Consider the following 24,437-nt stretch of genomic DNA (forward strand, 5'->3'; position numbering starts at 1 on the left):
ATACGTTGATCAATTATTATATCATTTACCAACAGGGACTTAGAAGAAAGAGACCTAATGTTTAATAGACCACATTTAACTGTTTTAGTCTGTGGTGCAATTGAAGGTGCTATATTATTTTTTCTTTTGAATTTTTATGCTTAAATAGATTTTTGCTAGTTATTGGTGGTCTGGGAGCAGGCACCGTCTCTACGGGGATGGGGTAATAGGGGGATGGCAGGGGGAGAGAAGCTGCAGAGAGGTGTATAAGACCACAGCTCTGCCTCCTGGTCCCAACGCTAGACAGTCACAGTTTGGAGGATCCCAAAAAATTGGCCAGATTTCTAGAAATGAGAGCTGCTCCCTCTAAAGTGGGATGGATGCCGTCTCTCCTAACAAGACCAGGTTTTCCCAGAAGCTTTGCCAATTATCAATGAAGCCCACCTCATTTTTTGGACACCACTCAGACAGCCAGCAATTCAAGGAGAACATGCGGCTAAACATGTCACTCCCGGTCTGATTGGGGAGGGGCCCAGAGAAAACAACAGAGTCCGACATTGTTTTTGCAAAGTTACACACCGATTCAATGTTAATTTTAGTGACCTCCGATTGGCGTAACAGAGTGTCATTACTGCCGACGTGAATTACAATCTTACCAAATTTACGCTTAGCCTTAGCCAGCAATTTCAAATGTCCTTCGATGTCGCCTGCTCTGGCCCCCGGAAGACAATTGACAATGGTTGCTGGTGTCGCTAACTTCACATTTCTCAAAACAGAGTCGCCAATAACCAGAGTTTGATCCTCGGCGAGTGTATCGTCGAGTGGGGAAAAACGGTTAGAGATGTGAACGGGTTGACGGTGTACACGGGGCTTCTGTTTAGGGCTACGCTTCCTCCTCACAGTCACCCAGTCAGCCTGCCTTCCCGACTGCACGGGGTCTGCCAGGGGGGAACTAACGGCGGCTAAGCTACCTTGGTCCGCACCGACTACAGGGGCCTGGCTAGCTGTAGAATTTTCCACGGTGCGGAGCCGAGCCTCCAATTCGCCCAGCCTGGCCTCCAAAGCTACGAATAAGCTGCACTTATTACATGTACCGTTACTGCTAAAAGAGGCCGAGGAATAACTAAACATTTCACACCCAGAGCAGAAAAGTACGGGAGAGACAGGAGAAGCCGCCATGCTAAAACGGCTAAGAGCTAGTAGCTACGCTAAGCTAGCGGATTCCCAAACAGGGAATCCGACACTAGACAGGCTGTGGAGCAGCACAGGTAACGCACGACAACAGTGCTAAAATAAAATAAAAATCCACTAGACAGGCTGTGGAGCAGCACAGGTAATGCACAACAACAGTGCTAAAAAATAAAATAAAATAAAATAAAAATCCACTATTAGACGGTATTGCTTAAATTTTCATTGTTACGCAGATGATACCCAGCTTTATCTATCCATGAAGCCAGAGGACACACACCAATTAGCTAAACTGCAGGATTGTCTTACAGACATAAAGACATGGATGACCTCTAATTTCCTGCTTTTAAACTCAGATAAAACTGAAGTTATTGTACTTGGCCCCACAAATCTTAGAAACATGGTGTCTAACCAGATCCTTACTCTGGATGGCATTACCCTGACCTCTAGTAATACTGTGAGAAATCTTGGAGTCATTTTTGATCAGGATATGTCATTCAAAGCGCATATTAAACAAATATGTAGGACTGCTTTTTTGCATTTACGCAATATCTCTAAAATCAGAAAGGTCTTGTCTCAGAGTGATGCTGAAAAACTAATTCATGCATTTATTTCCTCTAGGCTGGACTATTGTAATTCATTATTATCAGGTTGTCCTAAAAGTTCCCTAAAAAGCCTTCAGTTAATTCAAAATGCTGCAGCTAGAGTACTGACGGGGACTAGAAGGAGAGAGCATATCTCACCCATATTGGCCTCTCTTCATTGGCTTCCTGTTAATTCTAGAATAGAATTTAAAATTCTTCTTCTTACTTATAAGGTTTTGAATAATCAGGTCCCATCTTATCTTAGGGACCTCGTAGTACCATATCACCCCAATAGAGCGCTTCGCTCTCAGACTGCAGGCTTACTTGTAGTTCCTAGGGTTTGTAAGAGTAGAATGGGAGGCAGCGCCTTCAGCTTTCAGGCTCCTCTCCTGTGGAACCAGCTCCCAATTCAGATCAGGGAGACAGACACCCTCTCTACTTTTAAGATTAGGCTTAAAACTTTCCTTTTGCTAAAGCTTATAGTTAGGGCTGGATCAGGTGACCCTGAACCATCCCTTAGTTATGCTGCTATAGACGTAGACTGCTGGGGGGTTCCCATGATGCACTGTTTCTTTCTCTTTTTGCTCTGTATGCACCACTCTGCATTTAATCATTAGTGATCGATCTCTGCTCCCCTCCACAGCATGTCTTTTTCCTGGTTCTCTCCCTCAGCCCCAACCAGTCCCAGCAGAAGACTGCCCCTCCCTGAGCCTGGTTCTGCTGGAGGTTTCTTCCTGTTAAAAGGGAGTTTTTCCTTCCCACTGTAGCCAAGTGCTTGCTCACAGGGGGTCGTTTTGACCGTTGGGGTTTTACATAATTATTGTATGGCCTTGCCTTACAATATAAAGCGCCTTGGGGCAACTGTTTGTTGTGATTTGGCGCTATATAAAAAAAAATTGATTGATTGATTGATTGAAACCCCAATAATTTGTCATAAATAACAAGAAGGGCAAAAGAAGTAAGAGGAAAACAAAAGTACAAAAGTTTGCAGGAGGGCATCATAATTGTTTGCCACAGTGCTCACTATCCGTGATGTGAAATTTCTGGGCAACCTTGAGCAGCCTGCAGACTCAAGAAAAGACATCCTCTTTGTGGATTTTGAGAAAAATGTGGCAAACCCAGAGAGTGATGCAAAAAATATTCTGTACTCAGATAAGCATTTAGCCCAGATTCAGCTCTGTGTGCATAGCAATGCACAAACATTGACCTGGGGGCTGTTGTTTTAACTTTGGCCTGCAAACCATTGAGAGCTGAAGCCATGACAGCAACCATGGCTTCTTCGTAAGGAAGACTATCAAATGGCTTCGCCAAAATCTGGTCCACAACATTCAAATTGTCTGCCATTATGTGCAGCTTGCTACCTAGCTAGCTCGCTACCTGGGACTGGCGGGAGGCTGGTGTGAAGTGTGTCCGCCTATGAGTGCTTTGTGACGGTGGAGGAGCTCAGCAGCACCCACTGCTCGGTAGGAACAGAAACTGTGATAGAAGTCAGAGTGATAGAAGTCAGTCTCCAAACACAAGCAGCTACAAAAAAACACACCAGAAATAGAAGCTTGATTTGTCGCTAGTCGTTTTTAACAAAGAAAATGGCGCTAAGAGGATTAGGAAAGTCTCCGGTTCAACTCAGAACAGAATGAAAATGTAAAAAATGCTCCCATGGATGTTTACACCAAAAGATCGCTGATTCGCTCATTTCGCTGTCAATCAAAAGGGGATTCAGCCTGACAGATCATCCAGTCATCATGCAGAAGCTGAGTGTCCGGGCCAGCCGAGGCCAGCCCACTGCCCCATAGACCCCCAGAGATGCTGAGTGTCCGATGGGCGGGACAAAGCCCAGCATTTATCCAATGACTCGTCTCGTTTTGCTGCAGTCTTTGCTTCGCTATTCAACTCTGTGGTCGCTCAGTGTCCACACTGTTTAAAGCACTGTGAAGCTGCGGGAATACGTAAATCAATACATACCTTTTTCCTTTGCTCGTTTCTCCTTTTCTTCTTTCTTTTTCTTTCGAAATTGGGCACCTGATGGCTTTGATCATTTCCTATCCATGATTATGTCTTACTCCATTTCGACCACCTCCTCGTCCAAACATTGAATGATTCCCCCCTCCCCCTGTACAAACTCTGCACTGTGCAGCGTTGCTCACCTAACGCGAGAGGTGAGATGGTGGGGCGCTCTGCCGTAACATAACCACGAACTCCCCCGTCAGGACAACGCCCCCACCCTGTTTTTTTTTTTACCGATTTTTTATTTTTTATTTTTTTACCCCATGCTCATGACCCCCCCCCACAATGCCACCCTGGGTTGCTGCCCAGTCGGCCCGCCTCCAGGACCGCCCCTGCGGACCCCAGAGGGTTAAATAGGTGGCTGTCTCAATTTTGTAGACAGCAAGGCTTTAGCTTTATTGATAACTGGCCTTTGTTCTGGAGCCGCCATGGCTTGCTGAAACCAGAAGGCCTTCACCCTACTGGGGAAGGTGCCACCATCTTGTCTGCGAACCAAAACAGAGCTCTACAGGGAGGGTAACATAAGGATTTTATAGCAGGCCATGGAGTAGGTGATTAGAGACCCCGCAAGGCTTATGACAAATGTGGGTATAGAATCCATTGTCTTAGCAGGTAAATGAGTGCAGAACATCCACTATGGTGATAGTGCAGTTTATGTGCCAGGGAGGGAAACTCATCAAGTAGAGACTGTGACCTGTTTCTGTAGACATGTCCATAAAAATCATAGAGGGATATGTTTTGCAAACTTAATACCCATTACCACATTGGATGATGTTGAAATTGAGGATGGCCTGTTGGCTGTTCCAGCAATATCAAATATTTTGTGTCTGCTACCTACAACCCATGTGGAATATCTCAATCCTAAACCTACTTCCAGGCACCTTATATATGCTACTCTGGAACCACCCCTAAATCCAAACAGTCCAACTGTCAACCCCACTGAGGTCCTTAGTCTGGGTCTCATTAACATAAGAACACTGTCCTCAAAATCATTGTTGATTAATGATCTAATTATGGATCATCACTTATGATTGGGTTATGTGAAACCCGGCTTAAAACTATAACTGTATTCCCCTTAATTGAGGCCTGCCCACCAGCATATACATTTAGTCACATCCCTTGTGATGCGAAGGAAGGCAGGGGTGCTGCTCTTATTTATAAATCTAGGTTTAGTTTATTAGCTGTTGGGGTCACAAATATAACTCATTTGAACATCTGATTCTCCGCTCTGCTCAGGATATTCCGCATTGCCAAGTAGGGCTGTCACGATTCGGAATTTCTGGAGACGATTAATTGTCAGGCAAATAATTGCGATTAAGGATTATATTGTCTATTTTTTTTTCTTTTTTCCCTTCTTTATATTCTATCGTAGTATAATTACACAACTCTGGAAGAATATTTGGCTTCTGTGAGTGGAGAAACTGGGAATAGTGCAACATTTTTATTTTTATCTTCATTTTACATATAGTCCCAACTTTTTCTGATTTGTGGTTGTTTCTGTTGCATTTCTGAAATTACAGAACTGCTATAAAGAAAAGTGTGAACATTTTATTGTTTTAAAACTTTGTGGAGCAAACACCAAACTCTCATAAAGAAGGAAAAAATACACGGACATGAGCAGGCAAACTTTGATATAAAGTGAACAGAACAATGCAGGCTGATTTGACTCCCCATGTTTTTTTTTTTTGTATAAGTAAATCAGATTACGATAAGAGGCAACTCACTTTGAAATGAATAAAACACATAGCTGCAGCTTAATCGTCTTCTTTGTCTTTCGGCTGTTCCCATTAGGGGCGCCACAGCAGATCAATCGTTTCCATCTCACCCTGTCCTCTGTATCTTCCTCTGTCACACCAACCACCTGCATGTCCTCTCTCAGCACATCCATAAACCTCTTTGGCCTCCCTCTTCTCCTCCTGCCTGGTGGCTCCATCCTCATTATTCTTCTCCCTATATACCCTGGGTTCCTCCTCTGCACATGTCCACACCCTCTCAATCTTGCCTCTCTTTGTCTCCAAACCATCCCAACTGAGCTGTCCCTCTGATATGTTCATTCCTAGTCTTGTCCATTCTTGTCACTCCCAAAGAGAATCTCAACATCTTCAGCTCTGGCCACCTCCAGCTCTGCCTCCTGTCTTTTTGTTAGTGCCACTGTCTTTAAGCCGTCCCAACATAGCTGGTCTCACTGCTGTCTTGTAAACTTTCCCTTCACTCTTGCTGATATTCTTCAGTCACAAATCACTCCTGCCACCTTTCTTCTGCACCCACTCCACCCTGCCTGCACTCTCTTCTTCACCTCTTTACCACACTCTCCATTACTTTGAACAGTTGACCCCAAATATTTAAACTCCATCTACTTTCACCACGTCTACTCCTTGTAACTGCACTATTCTACTGGGCTCCCTCTCATTCACACACATGGACTCAGTCTTGCTTATACTGACTTTCATTCCCCTTCTCTTCCAAAACATATCTCCACCTCTCCAGACTTGACTCAACTTGCTCTCTACTCTCAATACAGAGCACAGTGTCATCGCAAACAATCCTAGTCCATGGGGACTCCTGTCTGATCTCATCCGTCAACCTGTCCATCACCACTGCAAACAAGAAAGGACTCAGAGCTGATATAGCTGCAGCTTAATAACTTTGAAAAATAACAGAAATCAGCAGCTTGTATTTTATTCTGACTCCAGTTCATTTTAGTGTGAGAAGTCATCCTTTTTTCTCCTCATCAGTCACGTTTTGTGCTTGAACACTACATTAAGCTCAAGATTGAGTTCTCACCTGCTTTTTGTGATCTGTACCTCTGAACATCACTGCACAGCTTCTCCACAGCAGGGTTTTTATTTTTAACCTGTGTATGTGTAATTTTTCCTCAGTTCATTTATATATTCTCATTTTTTAAGGATATTTGACCCTTTATTTCATCTCATGATCTCATAAATTCAGTATACGACACACACATGGTGTGAACAGGACGGTGTCATCAGAACCGCACTGGTAGAGAAAGTGGAAAGAGAAGAAAATGCAGCTCCACTTTTTTTTTTTTTTTTTTTTTAAACATGTTCACTCAGGTTAAAATCCTCTCTCTCTGCTCTATACTTGTTGTCTCACGGGCACTGATGGTTCTCAACAGAATGTAACATCTCGTGCCTTTGGACTCTCCCTCCCTCCCTTGCAGTCTGCAGCCAGTTGACTCCATGCGCGCGGAGTCAGCTGGCGCGCACACACACACACAGACAGCTCCTTCAGTAAACTGCGGCACTTTAAAATGGCTTTGAATAAGACGGCCACTGTTTTAATCAGCTGTCATATTCAAAATTTGAACTTCCAGGATGGCTCGCTGCCTAAAGCTATAAATTGAGAGATAAATAAATAAAATAATGACTTCTCAACCACTAATTAGTGTTGACAACTACAAAAGTTGACGTAGCCATGACTAGTCAGCTAGTCATGGCAGCCCTACTTAAAACCGAAATGCATCCACAGCGGTGCCGTGGTACGTGGCTTTTGAACCAGAACCTTCTCACGCTCCATGTTATTATCTTAGCCTTGCTAACCGTTCGACCAAGATGAGAGGGAAACAGAGTGAGTGAGGCAGCGACGCTGTGTACGGCTGCTGCATCATGATGAAGTCAGATTCCGAGTCATTTTATGCAACTTTGTGGATAAAATAAATAATTCACGGTAATCACGATTATGAAAAGTATTTGCGAATATGAAAAATAATTGCGATTGGCGAATATTGTAATATTTGTGACTGCCCTAATGGCCAAAGTCAGAAGAATAAAAATCATCCGTATTATTTTGTCACTGTATATGGGCCCCCTGGCCCATACTCTGAATTCTTAGATGAATTTGGTGCATTCATCTCAAACTTGTCGACTAGTGCAGTTAACATTCTGATTATTGGTGAATAACAATCACATAAATTAGCCTTCTGATCCCCTCTGTAAATTATTTATGAAAATTGTGGATGCATTAGGATTTCAGCAATGCATTCAGGATTTGATGCACATTAGTGGAAATACCCTGGATTTGGTTCTCGGATGTGGTATTGCTGTCACAAATATTGATATCATGCCTCTTGCATCGATGGTCTCTGATCACTCACTTATTAGGTTTACAGTTTCGCTGCTGTGTTTAGTGGAACAACAACCTTTTTTATCACTGCGACAATGCATCAACTCCTCAACTATGACTTAACTCGAAGCTGGACTGCCTGATATCTTAGCTTCACCTTGTCTTTTGGATAGTTTAAACTCAGCGCTCAAAACTACACTCAACATGATTGCGCCACCTAATATTAAACCCCCCCCCCCCCCCCCCCCCCCCAAAAAAAAGTCACCTTGGTTCAGTGGTTACTTGCGTGACCTCAAGCCTAAGGCTAGAGGTCTAGAATGGAAGCGGCGTAGTTCAAAATTAGAAGTATTCCACCTCACGTGGTGTGATGCTATCTTAAATTATAACCATGCACTACTGGCTACAAAGCCAGACCTATTAGTCTGATTTGATCTCAAATCAGCAGTGATTAAACCATTACTTAAGCAATCAAATCTTGACCCTAGTGTATTGAAAAACTATAGGCTGATATCAAATCTATAATTTTGCTCAAAAATTCTGGAAAAAGTGGTTTCAAGGGAGCTCGTGGAACAAATTACTGAGAATAGTCTTTTTGAGCCACTGCAGTTTGCTTTTAGAAAGTATCATTCCACAGAGACAGCTCTCACTAAAGTGGTGATTGATCTTCTGCTTGCAATGGATTCGGACACCACTGTGGTTCTGGTGCTGTTATATCTTAGTGCTGCATTTGATACCATGGATCACCATATTCTACTTGATAGGCTGGAGAATCATTTTGGGATTACTGGGAGTACCTTTGCATGGTTAACGTCATACCTGACCAGTCGTTCTCACTGTTTTTTGTACAACACTACCTCTCACCTTAGTAACATGAAATCTGGGGTTCCACAGGGGTCCGTCTTAGGCCCCCTGCATTTCTCTTTGTATATAGCAACCCGTGGGCACATACTGCGACGTTTTGGGATTACCATTCACTGCTGTACTGATGATACTCAGTTATCCATGCCGATAACTGCTGGTAATCTCATTCACATAAAATCCTTAGATGATTGCTTTGCATCAGTGAGAAGCTGGATGTCTAGCAACTTCCTACTTTTAAACTCTGATAAGACTGAAATGATGGTTCTTGGTCCAGTGAGACATCGCCATCAATTTGACAAGTTAACACTTAGCCTAGGCTCGTGTGTCATACATCACACTGACATAGTGAGGAACCTTGGGGTAATTTTTGATCCTACGTTATCCTTTGACCTCCACATTAGAGATATTACAAGGACTGCTTTCTTCCATCTGCGAAATATAGCAAAGAATCATCCCATCTTGTCTATGGCTGATGCTGAGACCCTGATTCATGTGTTTGTCTCTAGATTGGACTACTGCAATGTTCTATTTTCTGGTTTACCTCAGTCCAGCATTAGTGCTCTCCAATTGGTTCAAAATGCTGCTGCCAGACGTTTGACACGAAGCAGAAAGTTTGACCACATTACACCCATCTTGGGTCTCTTCACTGGCTTCCTGTCCCTGTGAGATCAGATTTTAAGGTTCTGCTACTAGTCTATGAAATTGCTCATGAACTGGCACCTCCCTACTTAGCTGACCTAATTAAACCTTATGTACCAGGCCGGGCTTTGCGTTCTCAGGGTGCAGAACTACTTTGTGTCCCTAGGGTGAATAAGAAGTCTGCGGGTCACAGAGCTTTCTCTTATCGTGCCCCTGTTCTGTGGAATGATCTCCCTACATCAATAAAACAGTCAGATTCTGTAGAAACTTTCAAGTCCAGACTTAAGACGCACTTATTTTCCCTTTCGTATGGCTAGCATACTGGCATAGTATGTTACTTTGCTTTTTACCCTTTTAAATTCATTTTATTAGTAAATGGAGCGGGCTGCGGTCTCAACTTTACCTAAAGTCTGGGTCTTTTAGTGAAGCTTAGTGCTAGTGGCCGGCGATCACCTTAGTATTTCTTCTGTTTTTCTTGTTGCTTAATGCTGACAAATTATTTCTTATTTGTTGTCGTTCTGATGCCATTTCTGTTTTTTCTCTCTGTTTGAGGTGAGCCTCCGTCCAGAGATGGGTATGGTGTCTGCTTCTGCAACCCCTCCCTCCTGTGCACTGGCAAAAATTCCTGTATACGAGGTATCTTAGAAAAGTATCTGACCTTTTTATTTTTTGCAAAAACCTGATGGATTTGAATCATGTGTGCTTGCATGAGCCAACCTTGAACCTTCGTGCGCATGCGTGAACGTTTTCAAGCCTGTCGATTGCGTCAGTTGCTGCCAAGCAGCCTTTGTGTGAGGACGTGTGTTGTGCTCTCGGCGGATTTTCATTGCAAGGAAAATGGCGGAACGACTGGAGCAGCGTTACTGAATCAAATTTTGCCAGAAACTGGGCGACAGCCAGGTGGAAACCATTCGGAAGATTCAGACGGCTTTCGATGACGATGCTATGGGCATCACACAAATTAAGGAGCGGTACAACCGGTTTAAAGATGTCTGCACAACGGTGGAGAGCGAGCCACACTCCGGTCGGCCATCAACATGCTGAAATGACCAGAACATTTCCAAAGTGAATGCTGTGGTGATGCGGGACCATTGTGTGACTATCCAAGAAATTGGGGAAGAGTTGGACATCAGCACTTTTTCGGCACATTCCACTGTGACAGAAGATTTGGCCATGAAAAGAGTGGCGGTGAAATTCATGCCGAAGCTGGCGGCGGAGCAAAAGCACCTTCGTGTTGAAGTCTCTCAGGACATGCTGGACTCCGAAAAATGATGCCCACCTCTTCCACAATTTCTCGGGTAGTCACACGATGCCCATAGCATCGTCACTGAAAGCCGTCTGAATCTTCCGAATGGTTTCCACCTGGCTGTCGCTCAGTTTGTGGCAAAATTTGATTCAGTAGTGCTGCTCCAGTCGTCATGCCATTTTCCTTGCAATGAAAATCCGCCGACAGCGCTACACACGTCCTCACACAAAGGCTGCTTACCAGCAACTGACACAATTGACAGGCATGAAAAAGTTCAAACATGCGCACGAAGGTTCATGGTTGGCTCATGCAAGCACACGTGATTCAAATCCGAGGTTTTTGCAAAAAATGAAAAGGTTCAATACTTTTCTAACAGACCTCGTATTCGTTTTGTGAATTGTTTCTGTGAATTGTTCTGTAATTTATGTCTGTAGCATGACCCAAGCAGACGGTCACCTCTTTGAGTCTGGTCTGCTTGAGGGTTTGCACCTTTGTTGTGATTTGGCGTTATGTAAATGAAATAAACTGAATTGAAATTAAATAGGAAATTCACAATATCACCAGTATGATCAAAATTTGTGTTTAATAAATTGTTCCCCTGCAGGGAAAAGTTCAGATGAACAGACTGCCTTGAACTACTGACGATAGCAACTCATAAAGTGTATGATGGTGATGTCATCAATCACATGGGGGCTTCCCTGACTTGTGTGAGGAACGCTGGGAAGCACAAGTCCACAGCTAATCAGAGTAGAGCAACACAGGGATGTCTGCTGGCTGCTCACCTGAACAAAAAAACCACGATAGCAGAAAATGCCCTGAAACACTTTGTTTCTCTGTAAATCTGTTTCTCAGATATTATGTAAAAGTTAGAGAGGAGTAAATACTTCTAAATCTAAAAACACTGTTTTTGAAACCAAATAACACCTCTGAAGTGATTTACATCTTGTACACGAGGTGTGCACATGCATCACACGAGGTCAAAGGTCATTTCAAAGCCTCATTCATGTGCAAATGCACTTCCTCCTGCAAATGGAATTAAAAGGAAAATAATAAATCATTCCTTATGGAATTCCCCTCAGATAAATGTGTTCTCTTTATTAAATATGTTCTCTACTGTTTTGAAAGGCTGTAGGATTTTCAGTGTTACATGGTGACTGGAGAATGCCATTGTACAAGCTTTATATGTCCCATCACATTCACAGCTGCACTATACAACTACAAAAAAAAAAAAGTTTTGTTTCCATTTTGAGCTCTTCTGAAATTCCTTAATGGTACCTGTGTATTTCTTCTGTAGAAATTTATTAAGAGTAAAGGTCCTTCCACACCGGAAGCATCAGAGGCGTCATGAATTGGTCTAAAAAGCATTATTTTCAATGAGACGCATTGCTTCTTAGAGGCGTCAGAAGTGTCGCGTCAAAAGCCAAGCTAAAGCGACGCTTCTGACGGGAGCGTGCATTACCGCTTGTCGACAAGCTGACGCGGTCAAAGTTCAACCCAATCCAACTTTGACGCTCTGAGCTGTGACATATCTTTGCGCTGTCCAATAGGAAGGACGCGTCAGGCCAAGACATGGAAGACTAGTGGCAAAAACCACTGATCTGTACAAAACAGAAACGTGTCACACGACTGCTCATTTATAGAGCAGTTTTCTGAAGAAAAATCCTTGCAAATGTTTTTTTTTGGGTTAGCTCAAAATTTTTGATTACTGTTTAAAAAAAGTTTAGAACACTTGTAATTAAAATAGCTAAATAAATCAATAAATGGCTCTTTAGAAACCTTTCATCTGTAAATTAAAACCACCTGTTATTTCAGATTAATTTCTTGTTTAACATAAGGAACCTCGGACATTTATTTTTAGACAAATAAAATAACATGGAAATTTGTACATTTTTTAAGTCTGGTCGATTATTCATATCTCATTTCAACCAGAAAAACAAACACTAAATAAATACAAATATTTATTATAAATGCAACAGGAGATAATTTAACAATGACTGCAGTGTGATTGTAAAGTAGGATTTCTGTGACATTAACCTCACAATGAATTTTTTTTTTTTAGTCATTTCAACTTGTAATTTCATCAAAATATGTAATTGCCTTTAATGTTGTTATCAGGACAGAGTCATTTCTAAAATATGAATTTGAGCACAATAAGTGGAGAGCTTCTACCTGTGCAAATGTATTTTGACTTTGATTTCTTGGACATTTTTAATGATCCATTCATTTATTGTTAAAATATAAAATGAAACAGCTTTTTAAAAAAAATAATAAAATAGTTGCTGTTTAAAGAGCCTTTTATTTAGAAGCAGGTGATGTTATGCTGGATTCTCAGGACCAGATGAAGGTCTCTTCCACAGCTTTGACCTCTGGTGTTGTTGTTGAAGACACTTTTTGTGGTCTCTGAAAAAAGCTGTAGCAAAGACTGAACCATTTACAAATTAAAGCGTTCACTCAGATCAACTGTGCTAAAAGGCTAAGCTAACGTTAGCCGATCATTAAACTTTCACAGCAGTGCAGTAAACATCACATTTTATTCATTCATTCATTCATCTTCTACCGCTTAGTCCAATGAAGGGTCGCGGAAGGTTGGAGCCTATCCCAGCAGTCATAGGGCGCAAGGCAGGGTACACCCAGGACAGGACGCTAGTCTGTCGCAGGGCCACAAACAGACATACAAACACAGACACACACACACACACACCTACGGACAATTTCAAAGATTCCAATCCACCTAACCTGCATGTCTTTGGATGTGGGAGGAAACCGGAGCACCCAGAGGAAACCCACCCAAACACGGGGAAAACATGCAAACTCCACACAGAAAGGCCACAGGAATTGAACCTCCGACCTTCTCGCTGTGAGGCAACAGTGCTAACCACTAAGCCACCGTGCTGCCCACGTCACATTTTATTTTTATATTATTCTCACCTCGATAAAGCTGCGGAACTAAAGTCCGTTGGTCAAACTGGGACTTCGCATATATACAAAAAGTGGGAGATTTCAGACTGAGTGGGTCTGCTCCATCACGCCGGCTGCCTGCCTCGGTCTACCCAGGGATGATGCCTGAAGGCCGGCTTCTCCGTTCGGGTCGGCCCGCTGTCGTGTTTCGATCAATATCCCACCAAGTCGTCAGTTCTCCCTTGCTTCTCCCAGCAGGGTGATGGGAGATTCGTTCTACTGCTGTTTTTTTTTTAAGCATTTTTGTGGTTCAGGCGACGCAAATTCAAGATGGCGATCGCGCAACTTTTTTCAGGTTGTGGAAACAGTCAGAGTGTGACGTAGCAATCTCAGCACCCCCCTCGCCGCTTTCGAAGTGAAGCGTCTGACGCGTAGATAAGCAATGCTGACGTGCAGAAAGTGTCTGGTCCTGGTCACACGACACTAAGGGCCCCGTCACACATAACACGAAAGATGCAGAAACCGAAATAAAATCCATGAACCAAACACGACCTGGGGAATCACAAAACGTTCTAACTACTGTCGTGAGGGACACACGGTTGCATGGGCATGCACAACACACCGGCAACTGTTTCATGCACATGCATGCACAAACACAGTGCGAGCAGCTGGAATGTGTTGCACCACATTGTGCCTCTGCTACGGAGAAAAAATAACACACACCATAAAAAAACATCACATTTTATTGAATCCCTCTTATCGAGCGGACAAGTATAAACCGTCTGTTCCTCTGTAAGATGACTGGTGGTCATAGACGTAAAGTTGTGACATGACATGAATGAAGCAGTGTGCTGTTATGCCCACATCTGCTGGCCCGGTGTGTCAGCCCGCGCACGTGTCCAGCCTGACGTGTCCCGTGTGCGGTACATCCTGTGGAACAGAGCTCACCTGGGTGACTTGACATTCAGATCACCCGTTGCGTATTCACATGACAGTCCATTTCACTTGGGACAGGAAGTCAATGTGTGCACCATGCGCTTGCTCACTGCAGCCTGTTGCAACAGCGAAATGTTTTTATGTATTTCCACGTGAGGACAGCAAGCAGACACACATGCGTCACAGTGGACAGTTGGAAGGCCATGTCCGTCAAAACATGGTACGTGTTCCGCAGCCGTGACGTCCAGAACCAGAGCTCTCAACAGCCCCCTGTCCGCTCAGCGCACACACCAACATGTCACTCTCTGTTTCTGTGTTATGTGTTTTTTTTTTTTTTTTATATTAGAGAAGCTTGAATCTTCGACTGGACTGGGTTGCTTGATGTGAGGACGTTTCGCTTCAAATCACAGAAGCTTCCTCAGCTAAAATTCTTGCTCTGGTAGTCTGACTTCTGTCTTGACTCTTGTAGAGAAGAATAAACCAGAAGCCAACAAAAGCTGGAGTTTTTAACCTAACCAGACCCCTCCTACCGAGAGGCCGACTGCTATAGGCTAGTGACTAAACAATAGCTCTAATTAGCACCTATGGTGCTCTAGTTAGCACTGTCCTAATGATGGGATGGAAGCCTCCCCTGATGGCTCCCTTGACGACTCTCCTGATGATGTGAATGATTCATTACCATGAACAAAAGACTGAAACTGCTTTGACCTGAGTACCCCATTGTAAACTGGGGACAAAGCGTGTCTGAGACCCGCCCCCCGGTTAAGGCTGGGTTTCAACTGTTTTACAAAGAATGCTTCCTTGACACCTCTCTCAAACCATTTCTTCTCTCTGGCTAAGATTTTAACTTCCTTGTCCTCAAACGTGTGGTTAGTGTCTTTAAGGTGGAGATGAACTGCAGACTGAGGTCCACTGGTGACCTCTCTGCGGTGCTGGTATAGCCTCTTGTTTAAAGGTTGCTTAGTCTCACCTATGTAGTGTTCATTACAGTTTTCCTGACATCTGATATAATACACTACATTGCTCTGTTTGTAACTAGGGATCCTGTCCTTAGGGTGAACTAATTTCTGTCTCAAGGTGTTAACTGGTTTAAAGTAAACTGCGATTTTGTGCTGTCTGAAGCTCCTCTGTAGTTTTTCCACTACTCCTGCTAAATAAGGGAGAGACACTCCTCTTCTTCTTGTCTCCTTCTCCTGTCTATCTGGTCTCTTTGTTTTCTGGGACTTCTGCACTTTGTCCAGGGACCATCGTGGGTACCCACATACTTTGAGGGCTTTCCGTACAAGTTGTTGTTCTTTAGCCCTTCCCTCTGCAGTTGTGGGCACCTGTAGGGCTCTGTGTTGAAGAGCCCTGGTCACCCTGAGCTTGTGTTCAAGGGGGTGGTTTGAGCCAAACAGCAGATATTGGTCAGTGTGAGTGGGTTTTCTGTAAACCTCTGTATAATTATATTTTTAACTATATATACAATTACATAACAAATAACTAAAAAATTGATGCAGTCACAGTAAAAGGAGCCACTTTCCACTGTGCAAAAACGTATTGCGCATGCACATTGCACGAGTGCTACTCTGTTACAGAACAGTCTCACGTCGAGACAGACATTCAAAGGCTGAGTCTCAGTTCTACCCCTTGGCCCTTCCCCTCCGTTTTGCGCGGGCACGAGAGACAGAGGGGTGTCCCAGTTCTCTGTTTGGAGTGAGGTGGAGGGGAAGGCGGAGTGCTTCAAACCCCTCCGTTTGGAGTGAATCTGGATGCACACTCCGTTTGGAGGGGTAGGAGGAGCTTACCGCTGTCTCAGAAAAAATAAACATGGCGCCGAAAGAGCCGCATAAATGAAGCGGCTTTCATTACAAATTACGCTGTTTAGAAAGTTATAACTTGCCAAAAAACTTTACAGGCAGTTGTCTATGGATGCATGTTGCGTTTATTGTCGTTCTGAAGAATATCGTAACGTCGCTCCTGCGCTGAGGCGTTATAATGCACATACACGCGAATGCTACGATAAGACACTTTTATATCCCACAACAGAGAAAATCATGATAAAGGATAAGCAGGTTAATTTGTATGGTCATAAATCTTTGGATAATATCAATCCCTGCTGTTCTGAGATCTGCTGTTCAGATCTGTAACGTGTGTGTATTTTGTAAACAAACGGAGCCCTGAGCGCACTCGTCTCCTAGTAAGCTTTCAGGCAGAAAATGAGAAGTTTCATCAATGGGAATAAGTTGGAAAACATCTACACACATGTATATGTGTAACACATAACCTGACGTCCTAATAGACTGATATTATTTGTCAAGGAAATTTCTAAAGGAAATGGGGCTGGATGCAAAAAAATGGGAGAATTTGAAAAAGAAATATTAACATAACGAGATGCAGCCCAGAACATAACATACAGGTGCTGGTCATATAATTAGAATACCATGAAAAAGTTGGTTTATTTCAGTAATTCCATTCAAAAAGTGAAACTTGTATAATGTATACATTCATTGCACACAGACTGATATATTTTGTGTTTATTTTAAATAAACAGTTTTCCTGTTTTGTCATTAGTATTTTATATGATTGTCTTTTTTTATTCTTTTTATTTTTTTATTGTGTTTTAATCTTATTTAATTTTATTCTGCTTTTAAATGATGTTTGTGAAGGGCCTTGAGGTGATTAGTTGTGATTTTGCGCTATATAAATTAATAAATTATTATTATAAATTATTTTAATTAGTAATGAATTAATTACTAATCAATCAATTAATGATTAATCAAACAATATTAATTACTATTATTGATTATTAGTATTATTAACATTAATAAATTACTAAATCATTTATTATTAATACTATTAATTATTATTATTATAAATTACAAATTAATTAAATTAATTAACATGACATGATTGCGATGCATCAAAGAAATCTGCGACTTCTTCTATTTCTTTGCATTTACGCAGAAAGGTGAGAAAATAAAAAGAGCAAACAGGCTACTGCAACAAGTTGCATTTCGGTTGCCATGTTAACAAACAATGAAAACGGCAGTTTGAGATGGGCAGTTTTTTTTTCTCCTAAGGCGGAGGGGTGTCTCAGTTCATAGGGCTAAGGCATACCCCTTCGCCTTACCCCTTGTTTTAAAAGGGTAGGCGTAGGGGTAGGGCCAAGGGGAAGGGGAAGGGGTACAAAAGAGAATTGAGATTGGGGGAAAGTAAAATGAAAATAAATCCTACCAGCTCCACTGAGGGGAAAAAAGCCTGAACAGTCCACTTGTGATTTCCAAAGTCCGCTCCACCAAAAAAACAGCGTCATGGAGACATTCCATGCGCATGCTCACGGCAGGGATAAAATAGTGTCCAACAGTATCACCACACATTAGAATCCAAAATCTGACAGACTCTGAAAAAATGAAGAGTTTTGGGGAGAAGTGTGTCACCTCCTGTCTCTCTGTACAGCCTCTCTAAAGCCACACCTTCACTTTTGAATGAAAACTCAATCTTTGTTGTCGGATGAAGCAGTGTGCTTTTTTTGTCTGTCAGCCATTGGGATGTTTCTGCTTTTCCTAAAATGTATATCACATGCTGAGAAATGCTGACAAATGCAGAGTAAAATGCAGAGTAATAAGAATTTTTCCAGAAATGCACCTGCTGACTCGGGGAAGAAAGCCGGACCTTTTGTTTTTCTATTTTTTTTTTATTTTTTATTTTTTGATAATATAGAGAAGTGTCAAAATCTGAATCACAAGGACATGGTGAAATTTTCAGTTCTCAAATTTCAAATGGTCTGCCATCACATTTTTACATTGTCTCCAACAATGCCTAGATTCAGCCCTGCCAGTCTGAGAATATGTCCTTTTCGGGGTTATTAAAAAAAAAAAAACTAACAATATTCTTCCATGTGAATTCCCTCCATTGCCCTGAGCTAGTGGTGGTGGAATTAATTTGGCATATGTTGAGCCACTCATTTTCTATCAGTATTATTTTTGCCTCCTTTTAATGTATAGTGTTGGATTTTTTGTCGGCCTCTAGGTACACATATATTCTGGATAGCCTCTTCTTATAGGATTATAGGCATCAATAAAGACATTAATGAAATCCTGATGCTTCAGTTAACGGTGAATGTTTATAATGGAATCATGTCCTGTCTTCCAGTGTTGCCCTGGTAACTGCCCCCCCTGTGACCAGAGCTGCGGACGAACTCTGGGATGTCGGAACCACAAGTGTCCATCTGTCTGTCACCAAGGTAACATGGAACAGAAGGCAAGCACTCAAGGAGATTATTCAAAGCAAAACAGAATTAATCATGTTTAAGAGATATACATTATTTTAATGTATATCACCTTAAAATACACAAACATTAAAACATTAAAATAACATGAAAAACTTCAATTTACAATTACAACCCCTGGCAATAATTATGGAATCACCGGCCTTGGAGGATGTTCATTCAGTTGTTTAATTATGTAGAAAAAAAGCAGATCACAGACATGACACAAAACTAAAGTCATTTCAAATGGCAACTTTCTGGCTTTAAGAAACACTATAAGAAATCAGGAAAAATAATTGTGGCAGTCAGTAACGGTTACTTTTTTAGACCAAGCAGAGGGAAAAAAATATGGACTCACTCAATTCTGAGGAAAAAATAATGGAATCACCCTGTAAATTTTCATCCGCAAAACTAACACCTGCATCAAATCAGATCTGCTTGCTAGTCTGCATCTAAAAAGGAGTGATCACACCTTGGAGAGCTGTTGCACCAAGTGGACTGACATGAATCATGGCTCCAACACGAGAGATGTCAATTGAAACAAAGGAGAGGATTATCAAACTCTTAAAAGAGGGTAAATCGTCACGCAATGTTGCAAAAGATATTGGTTGTTCACAGTCAGCTGTGTCTAAACTCTGGACAAAATACAAACATGGGAAGGTTGTTAAAGGCAAACATACTGGTAGACCAAGGAAGACATCAAAGCGTCAAGACAGAAAACTTAAAGCAATATGTCTCAAAAATCGAAAATGCACAACAAAACAAATGAGGAACGAATGGGAGGAAACTGGAGTCAACGTCTGTGACCAAACTGTAAGAAACCGCCTAAAGGAAATGGGATTTACATACAGAAAAGCTAAACGAAAGCCATCATTAACACCTAAACAGAAAAAAACAAGGTTACAATAGGCTAAGGAAAAGCAATCGTGGACTGTGGATGACTGGATGAAAGTCATATTCAGTGATGAATCTCGAATCTGCATTGGACAAGGTGATGATGCTGGAACTTTTGTTTGGTGCCGTTCCAATGAGATTTATAAAGATGACTGCCTGAAGAGAACATGTACATTTCCACAGTCATTGATGATATGGGGCTGCATGTCAGGTAAAGGCACTGGGGAGATGGCTGTCATTACATCATCAATAAATGCACAAGTTTATGTTGATATTTTGGACACTTTTCTTATCCCATCAATTGAAAGGATGTTTGAGGATGATGAAATCATTTTTCAAGATGATAATGCATCTTGCCATAGAGCAAAAACTATGAAAACATTCCTTGCAAAAAGACACATAGGGTCAATGTCATGGCCTGCAAATAGTCCGGATCTTAATCCAATTGAAAATCTTTGGTGGAAGTTGAAGAAAATGGTCCATGACAAGGCTCCAACCTGCAAAGCTGATCTGGCAACAGCAATCAGAGAAAGGTGGAGCCAGATTGATGAAAAGTACTGTTGGTCACTCATTAAGTCCATGCCTCAGAGACTGCAAGCTGTTATAAAAGCCAGAGGTGGTGCAACAAAATACTAGTGATGTGTTGGAGCGTTCTTTTGTTTTTCATGATTCCATAATTTTTTCCTCAGAATTGAGTGATTCCATATTTTTTTCCCTCTGCTTGGTCTAAAAAAGTAGCCATTACTGACTGCCACAATTTTTTTTTTTCCTGTTTTCTTAGTGTTTCTTAAAGCCAGAAAGTTGTCATTTGAAATGACTGAGTGAAAAAGTTGACTTTTGACTTTGAGTTTTCTCCCATTCGTTCGTCATTTCTTTTGTTGTGCATTTTCGATTTTTGAGACATATTGCTTTAAGTTTTCTGTCTTGACGCTTTGATGTCTTCCTTGGTCTACCAGTATGTTTGCCTTTAACAACCTTCCCACGTTGTTTGTATTTGGTCCAGAGTTTAGACACAGCTGACTGTGAACAACCAACATCTTTTGCGACATTGCGTGATGATTTACCCTCTTTGAAGAGTTTGATAATCCTCTCCTTTGTTTCAGTTGACATCTCTCGTGTTGGAGCCATGATTCATGTCAGTCCACTTGGTGCAACAGCTCTCCAAGGTGTGATCACTCCTTTTTAGATGCAGACTAACGAGCAGATCTGATTTGATGCAGGTGTTAGTTTTGGGAATGAAAATTTACAGGGTGATTCCATAATTTATTCCTCAGAATTGAGTGAGTCCATATTTTTTTCCCTCTGCTTGGTCTAAAAAAGTAACAGTTACTGACTGCCACAATTTTTTTTTTCTTGATTTCTTAGTGTTTCTTAAAGCCAGAAAGTTGCCATTTGAAATGACTTTAGTTTTGTGTCATGTCTGTGATCTGCTTTTTTCTACAAAATTAAACAACTGAATGAACATCCTCCGAGGCCGGTGATTCCATAATTTTTGCCAGGGGTTGTATATCCCTTGATGCGCAAAAAACGTTCGATCAGATTGAATGGTCGTTTATGTTTGCGACTTTGACGCAATTTGGCTTTGGTGCTAAAGTTATTGACTGGGTTAAAATAATTTATTCTAAACTGATTTCCTTAATTCTTACCAACCTGGATAAGTCGCAACCTTTTAACCTGCAGTGGGGTGTAGGGCAAGGTGACCCGCTTTCCTCCCTTCTTTTTGATATTACGCTTGAACCGCTTGCAACTCTGATAAGGAGCCACCCTGGTATTCAGGGAATCACCTTCAGCAACGTCGAATGTCTTGTAAATTTGTATGCTGATGATTTACTGATCTGCATCTCAGATCCTGTAGTTTCAGTTCCTAACCTTTTAGAGCTGTATCAACTCGTTCAGTAAACTTCCAGGATTTACAATCAACTGGACTAAAAGTGAATTTTTGCTGCTCACAGACAATCTGTGCCCCGTCTTCTTAAGCTCTCTGCCATTTAAACAAGCTCTCTCTCAGATATATTATCAATCAATCAATCAATTTTTTTTTTTATATAGCGCCAAATCACAACAAACAGTTGCCCCAAGGCGCTTTATATTGTAAGGCAAGGCCATACAATAATTAAGTAAAACCCCAACGGTCAAAACGACCCCCTGTGAGAAAGCACTTGGCTACAGTGGGAAGGAAAAACTCCCTTTTAACAGGAAGAAACCTCCAGCAGAACCAGGCTCAGGGAGGGGCAGTCTTCTGCTGGGACTGGTTGGGGCTGAGGGAGAGAACCAGGAAAAAGACATGCTGTGGAGGGGAGCAGAGATCGATCACTAATGATTAAATGCAGAGTGGTGCATACAGAGCAAAAAGAGAAAGAAACAGTGCATCATGGGAACCCCCCAGCAGTCTACGTCTATAGCAGCATAACTAAGGGATGGTTCAGGGTCACCTGATCCAGCCCTAACTATAAGCTTTAGCAAAAAGGAAAGTTTTAAGCCTAATCTTAAAAGTAGAGAGGGTGTCTGTCTCCCTGATCTGAATTGGGAGCTGGTTTCACAGGAGACGAGCCTGAAAGCTGAAGGCTCTGCCTCCCATTCTACTCTTACAAACCCTAGGAACTACAAGTAAGCCTGCAGTCTGAGAGCGAAGCACTCTATTGGGGTGATATGGTACTACGAGGTCTCTAAGATAAGATGGGACCTGATTATTCAAAACCTTATAAGTAAGAAGGAGAATTTTAAATTCTATTCTAGAATTAACAGGAAGCCAATGAAGAGAGGCCAATATGGGTGAGATATGCTCTCTTCTTCTAGTCCCCGTTAGTACTCTAGCTGCAGCATTTTGAATTAACTGAAGGCTTTTTAGGGAACTTTTAGGACAACCTGATAATAATGAATTACAATAGTCCAGCCTAGAGGAAATAAATGCATGAATTAGTTTTTCAGCATCACTCTGAGACAAGACCTTTCTAATTTTAGAGATATTGCGTAAATGCAAAAAAGCAGTCCTACATATTTGTTTAATATGCGCTTTGAATGACATATCCTGATCAAAAATGACTCCAAGATTTCTCACAGTATTACTAGAGGTCAGGGTAATGCCATCCAGAGTAAGGATCTGGTTAGACACCATGTTTCTAAGATTTGTGGGGCCAAGTACAATAACTTCAGTTTTATCTGAGTTTAAAAGCAGGAAATTAGAGGTCATCCATGTCTTTATGTCTGTAAGACAATCCTGCAGTTTAGCTAATTGGTGTGTGTCCTCTGGCTTCATGGATAGATAAAGCTGGGTATCATCTGCGTAACAATGAAAATTTAAGCAATACCGTCTAATAATACTGCCTAAGGGAAGCATGTATAAAGTGAATAAAATTGGTCCTAGCACAGAACCTTGTGGAACTCCATAATTAACTTTAGCCTGTGAAGAAGATTCCCCATTTACATGAACAAATTGTAATCTATTAGACAAATATGATTCAAACCACCGCAGCGCAGTGCCTTTAATACCTGTGACATGCTCTAATCTCTGTAATAAAATTTTATGGTCAACAGTATCAAAAGCAGCACTGAGGTCTAACAGAACAAGCACAGAGATGAGTCCACTGTCCGAGGCCATAAGAAGATCATTTGTAACCTTCACTAATGCTGTTTCTGTACTATGATGAATTCTAAAACCTGACTGAAACTCTTCAAATAGACCATTCCTCTGCAGATGATCAGTTAGCTGTTTTACAACTACCCTTTCAAGAATTTTTGAGAGAAAAGGAAGGTTGGAGATTGGCCTGTAATTAGCTAAGATAGCTGGGTCAAGTGATGGCTTTTTAAGTAATGGTTTAATTACTGCCACCTTAAAAGCCTGTGGTACATAGCCAACTAACAAAGATAGATTGATCATATTTAAGATCGAAGCATTAAATAATGGTAGGGCTTCCTTGAGCAGCCTGGTAGGAATGGGGTCTAATAAACACGTTGATGTTTTGGATGAAGTAACTAATGAAAATAACTCAGACAGGACAATCGGAGAGAAAGAGTCTAACCAAATACCGGCATCACTGAAAGCAGCCAAAGATAACGATACGTCTTTGGGATGGTTATGAGTAATTTTTTCTCTAATAGTTAAAATTTTGTTAGCAAAGAAAGTCATGAAGTCATTACTAGTTAAGGTTAATGGAATACTCAGCTCAATAGAGCTCTGACTCTTTGTCAGCCTGGCTACAGTGCTGAAAAGAAACCTGGGGTTGTTCTTATTTTCTTCAATTAGTGATGAGTAGAAAGATGTCCTAGCTTTACGGAGGGCTTTTTTATAGAGCAACAGACTCTTTTTCCAGGCTAAGTGAAGATCTTCTAAATTAGTGAGACGTCATTTCCTCTCCAACTTACGGGTTATCTGCTTTAAGCTATGAGTTTGTGAGTTATACCACGGAGTCAGGCACTTCTGATTTAAAGCTCTCTTTTTCAGAGGAGCTACAGCATCCAAAGTTGTCTTCAATGAGGATGTAAAACTATTGACGAGATACTCTATCTCACTTACAGAGTTTAGGTAGCTACTCTGCACTGTGTTGGTATATTGCATTAGAGAACATAAAGAAGGAATCATATCCTTAAACCTAGTTACAGCGCTTTCTGAAAGACTTCTAGTGTAATGAAACTTATTCCCCACTGCTGGGTAGTCCATCAGAGTAAATGTAAATGTTATTAAGAAATGAGCAGACAGAAGGGAGTTTTCAGGGAATACTGTTAAGTCTTCTATTTCCATACCATAAGTCAGAACATGATCTAAGATATGATTAAAGTGGTGGGTGGACTCATTTACATTTTGAGCAAAGCCAATAGAGTCTAATAATAGATTAAATGCAGTGTTGAGGCTGTCATTCTCAGCATCTGTGTGGATGTT

The 24,437-nt window shown here is 41.6% G+C and overlaps 1 protein-coding gene across 1 annotated transcript in view; it reads left to right on the top strand.

Annotated features, from left to right (window-relative positions):
* The window catches only part of nfxl1 (nuclear transcription factor, X-box binding-like 1), a 121,198-nt gene that overhangs the window by 38,775 nt on the left and 57,986 nt on the right, over window positions 1-24,437 (top strand). Inside the window, exon 14 of the mRNA XM_034164059.1 lies at window positions 18,553-18,643. Coding sequence (XP_034019950.1) covers window positions 18,553-18,643 — 91 coding nt within the window. The remainder of the gene's footprint in view (window positions 1-18,552; window positions 18,644-24,437) is intronic.

Source organism: Thalassophryne amazonica, chromosome 23 (assembly GCF_902500255.1).
Source record: "Thalassophryne amazonica chromosome 23, fThaAma1.1, whole genome shotgun sequence".
Lineage (NCBI taxonomy): Eukaryota > Metazoa > Chordata > Actinopteri > Batrachoidiformes > Batrachoididae > Thalassophryne > Thalassophryne amazonica.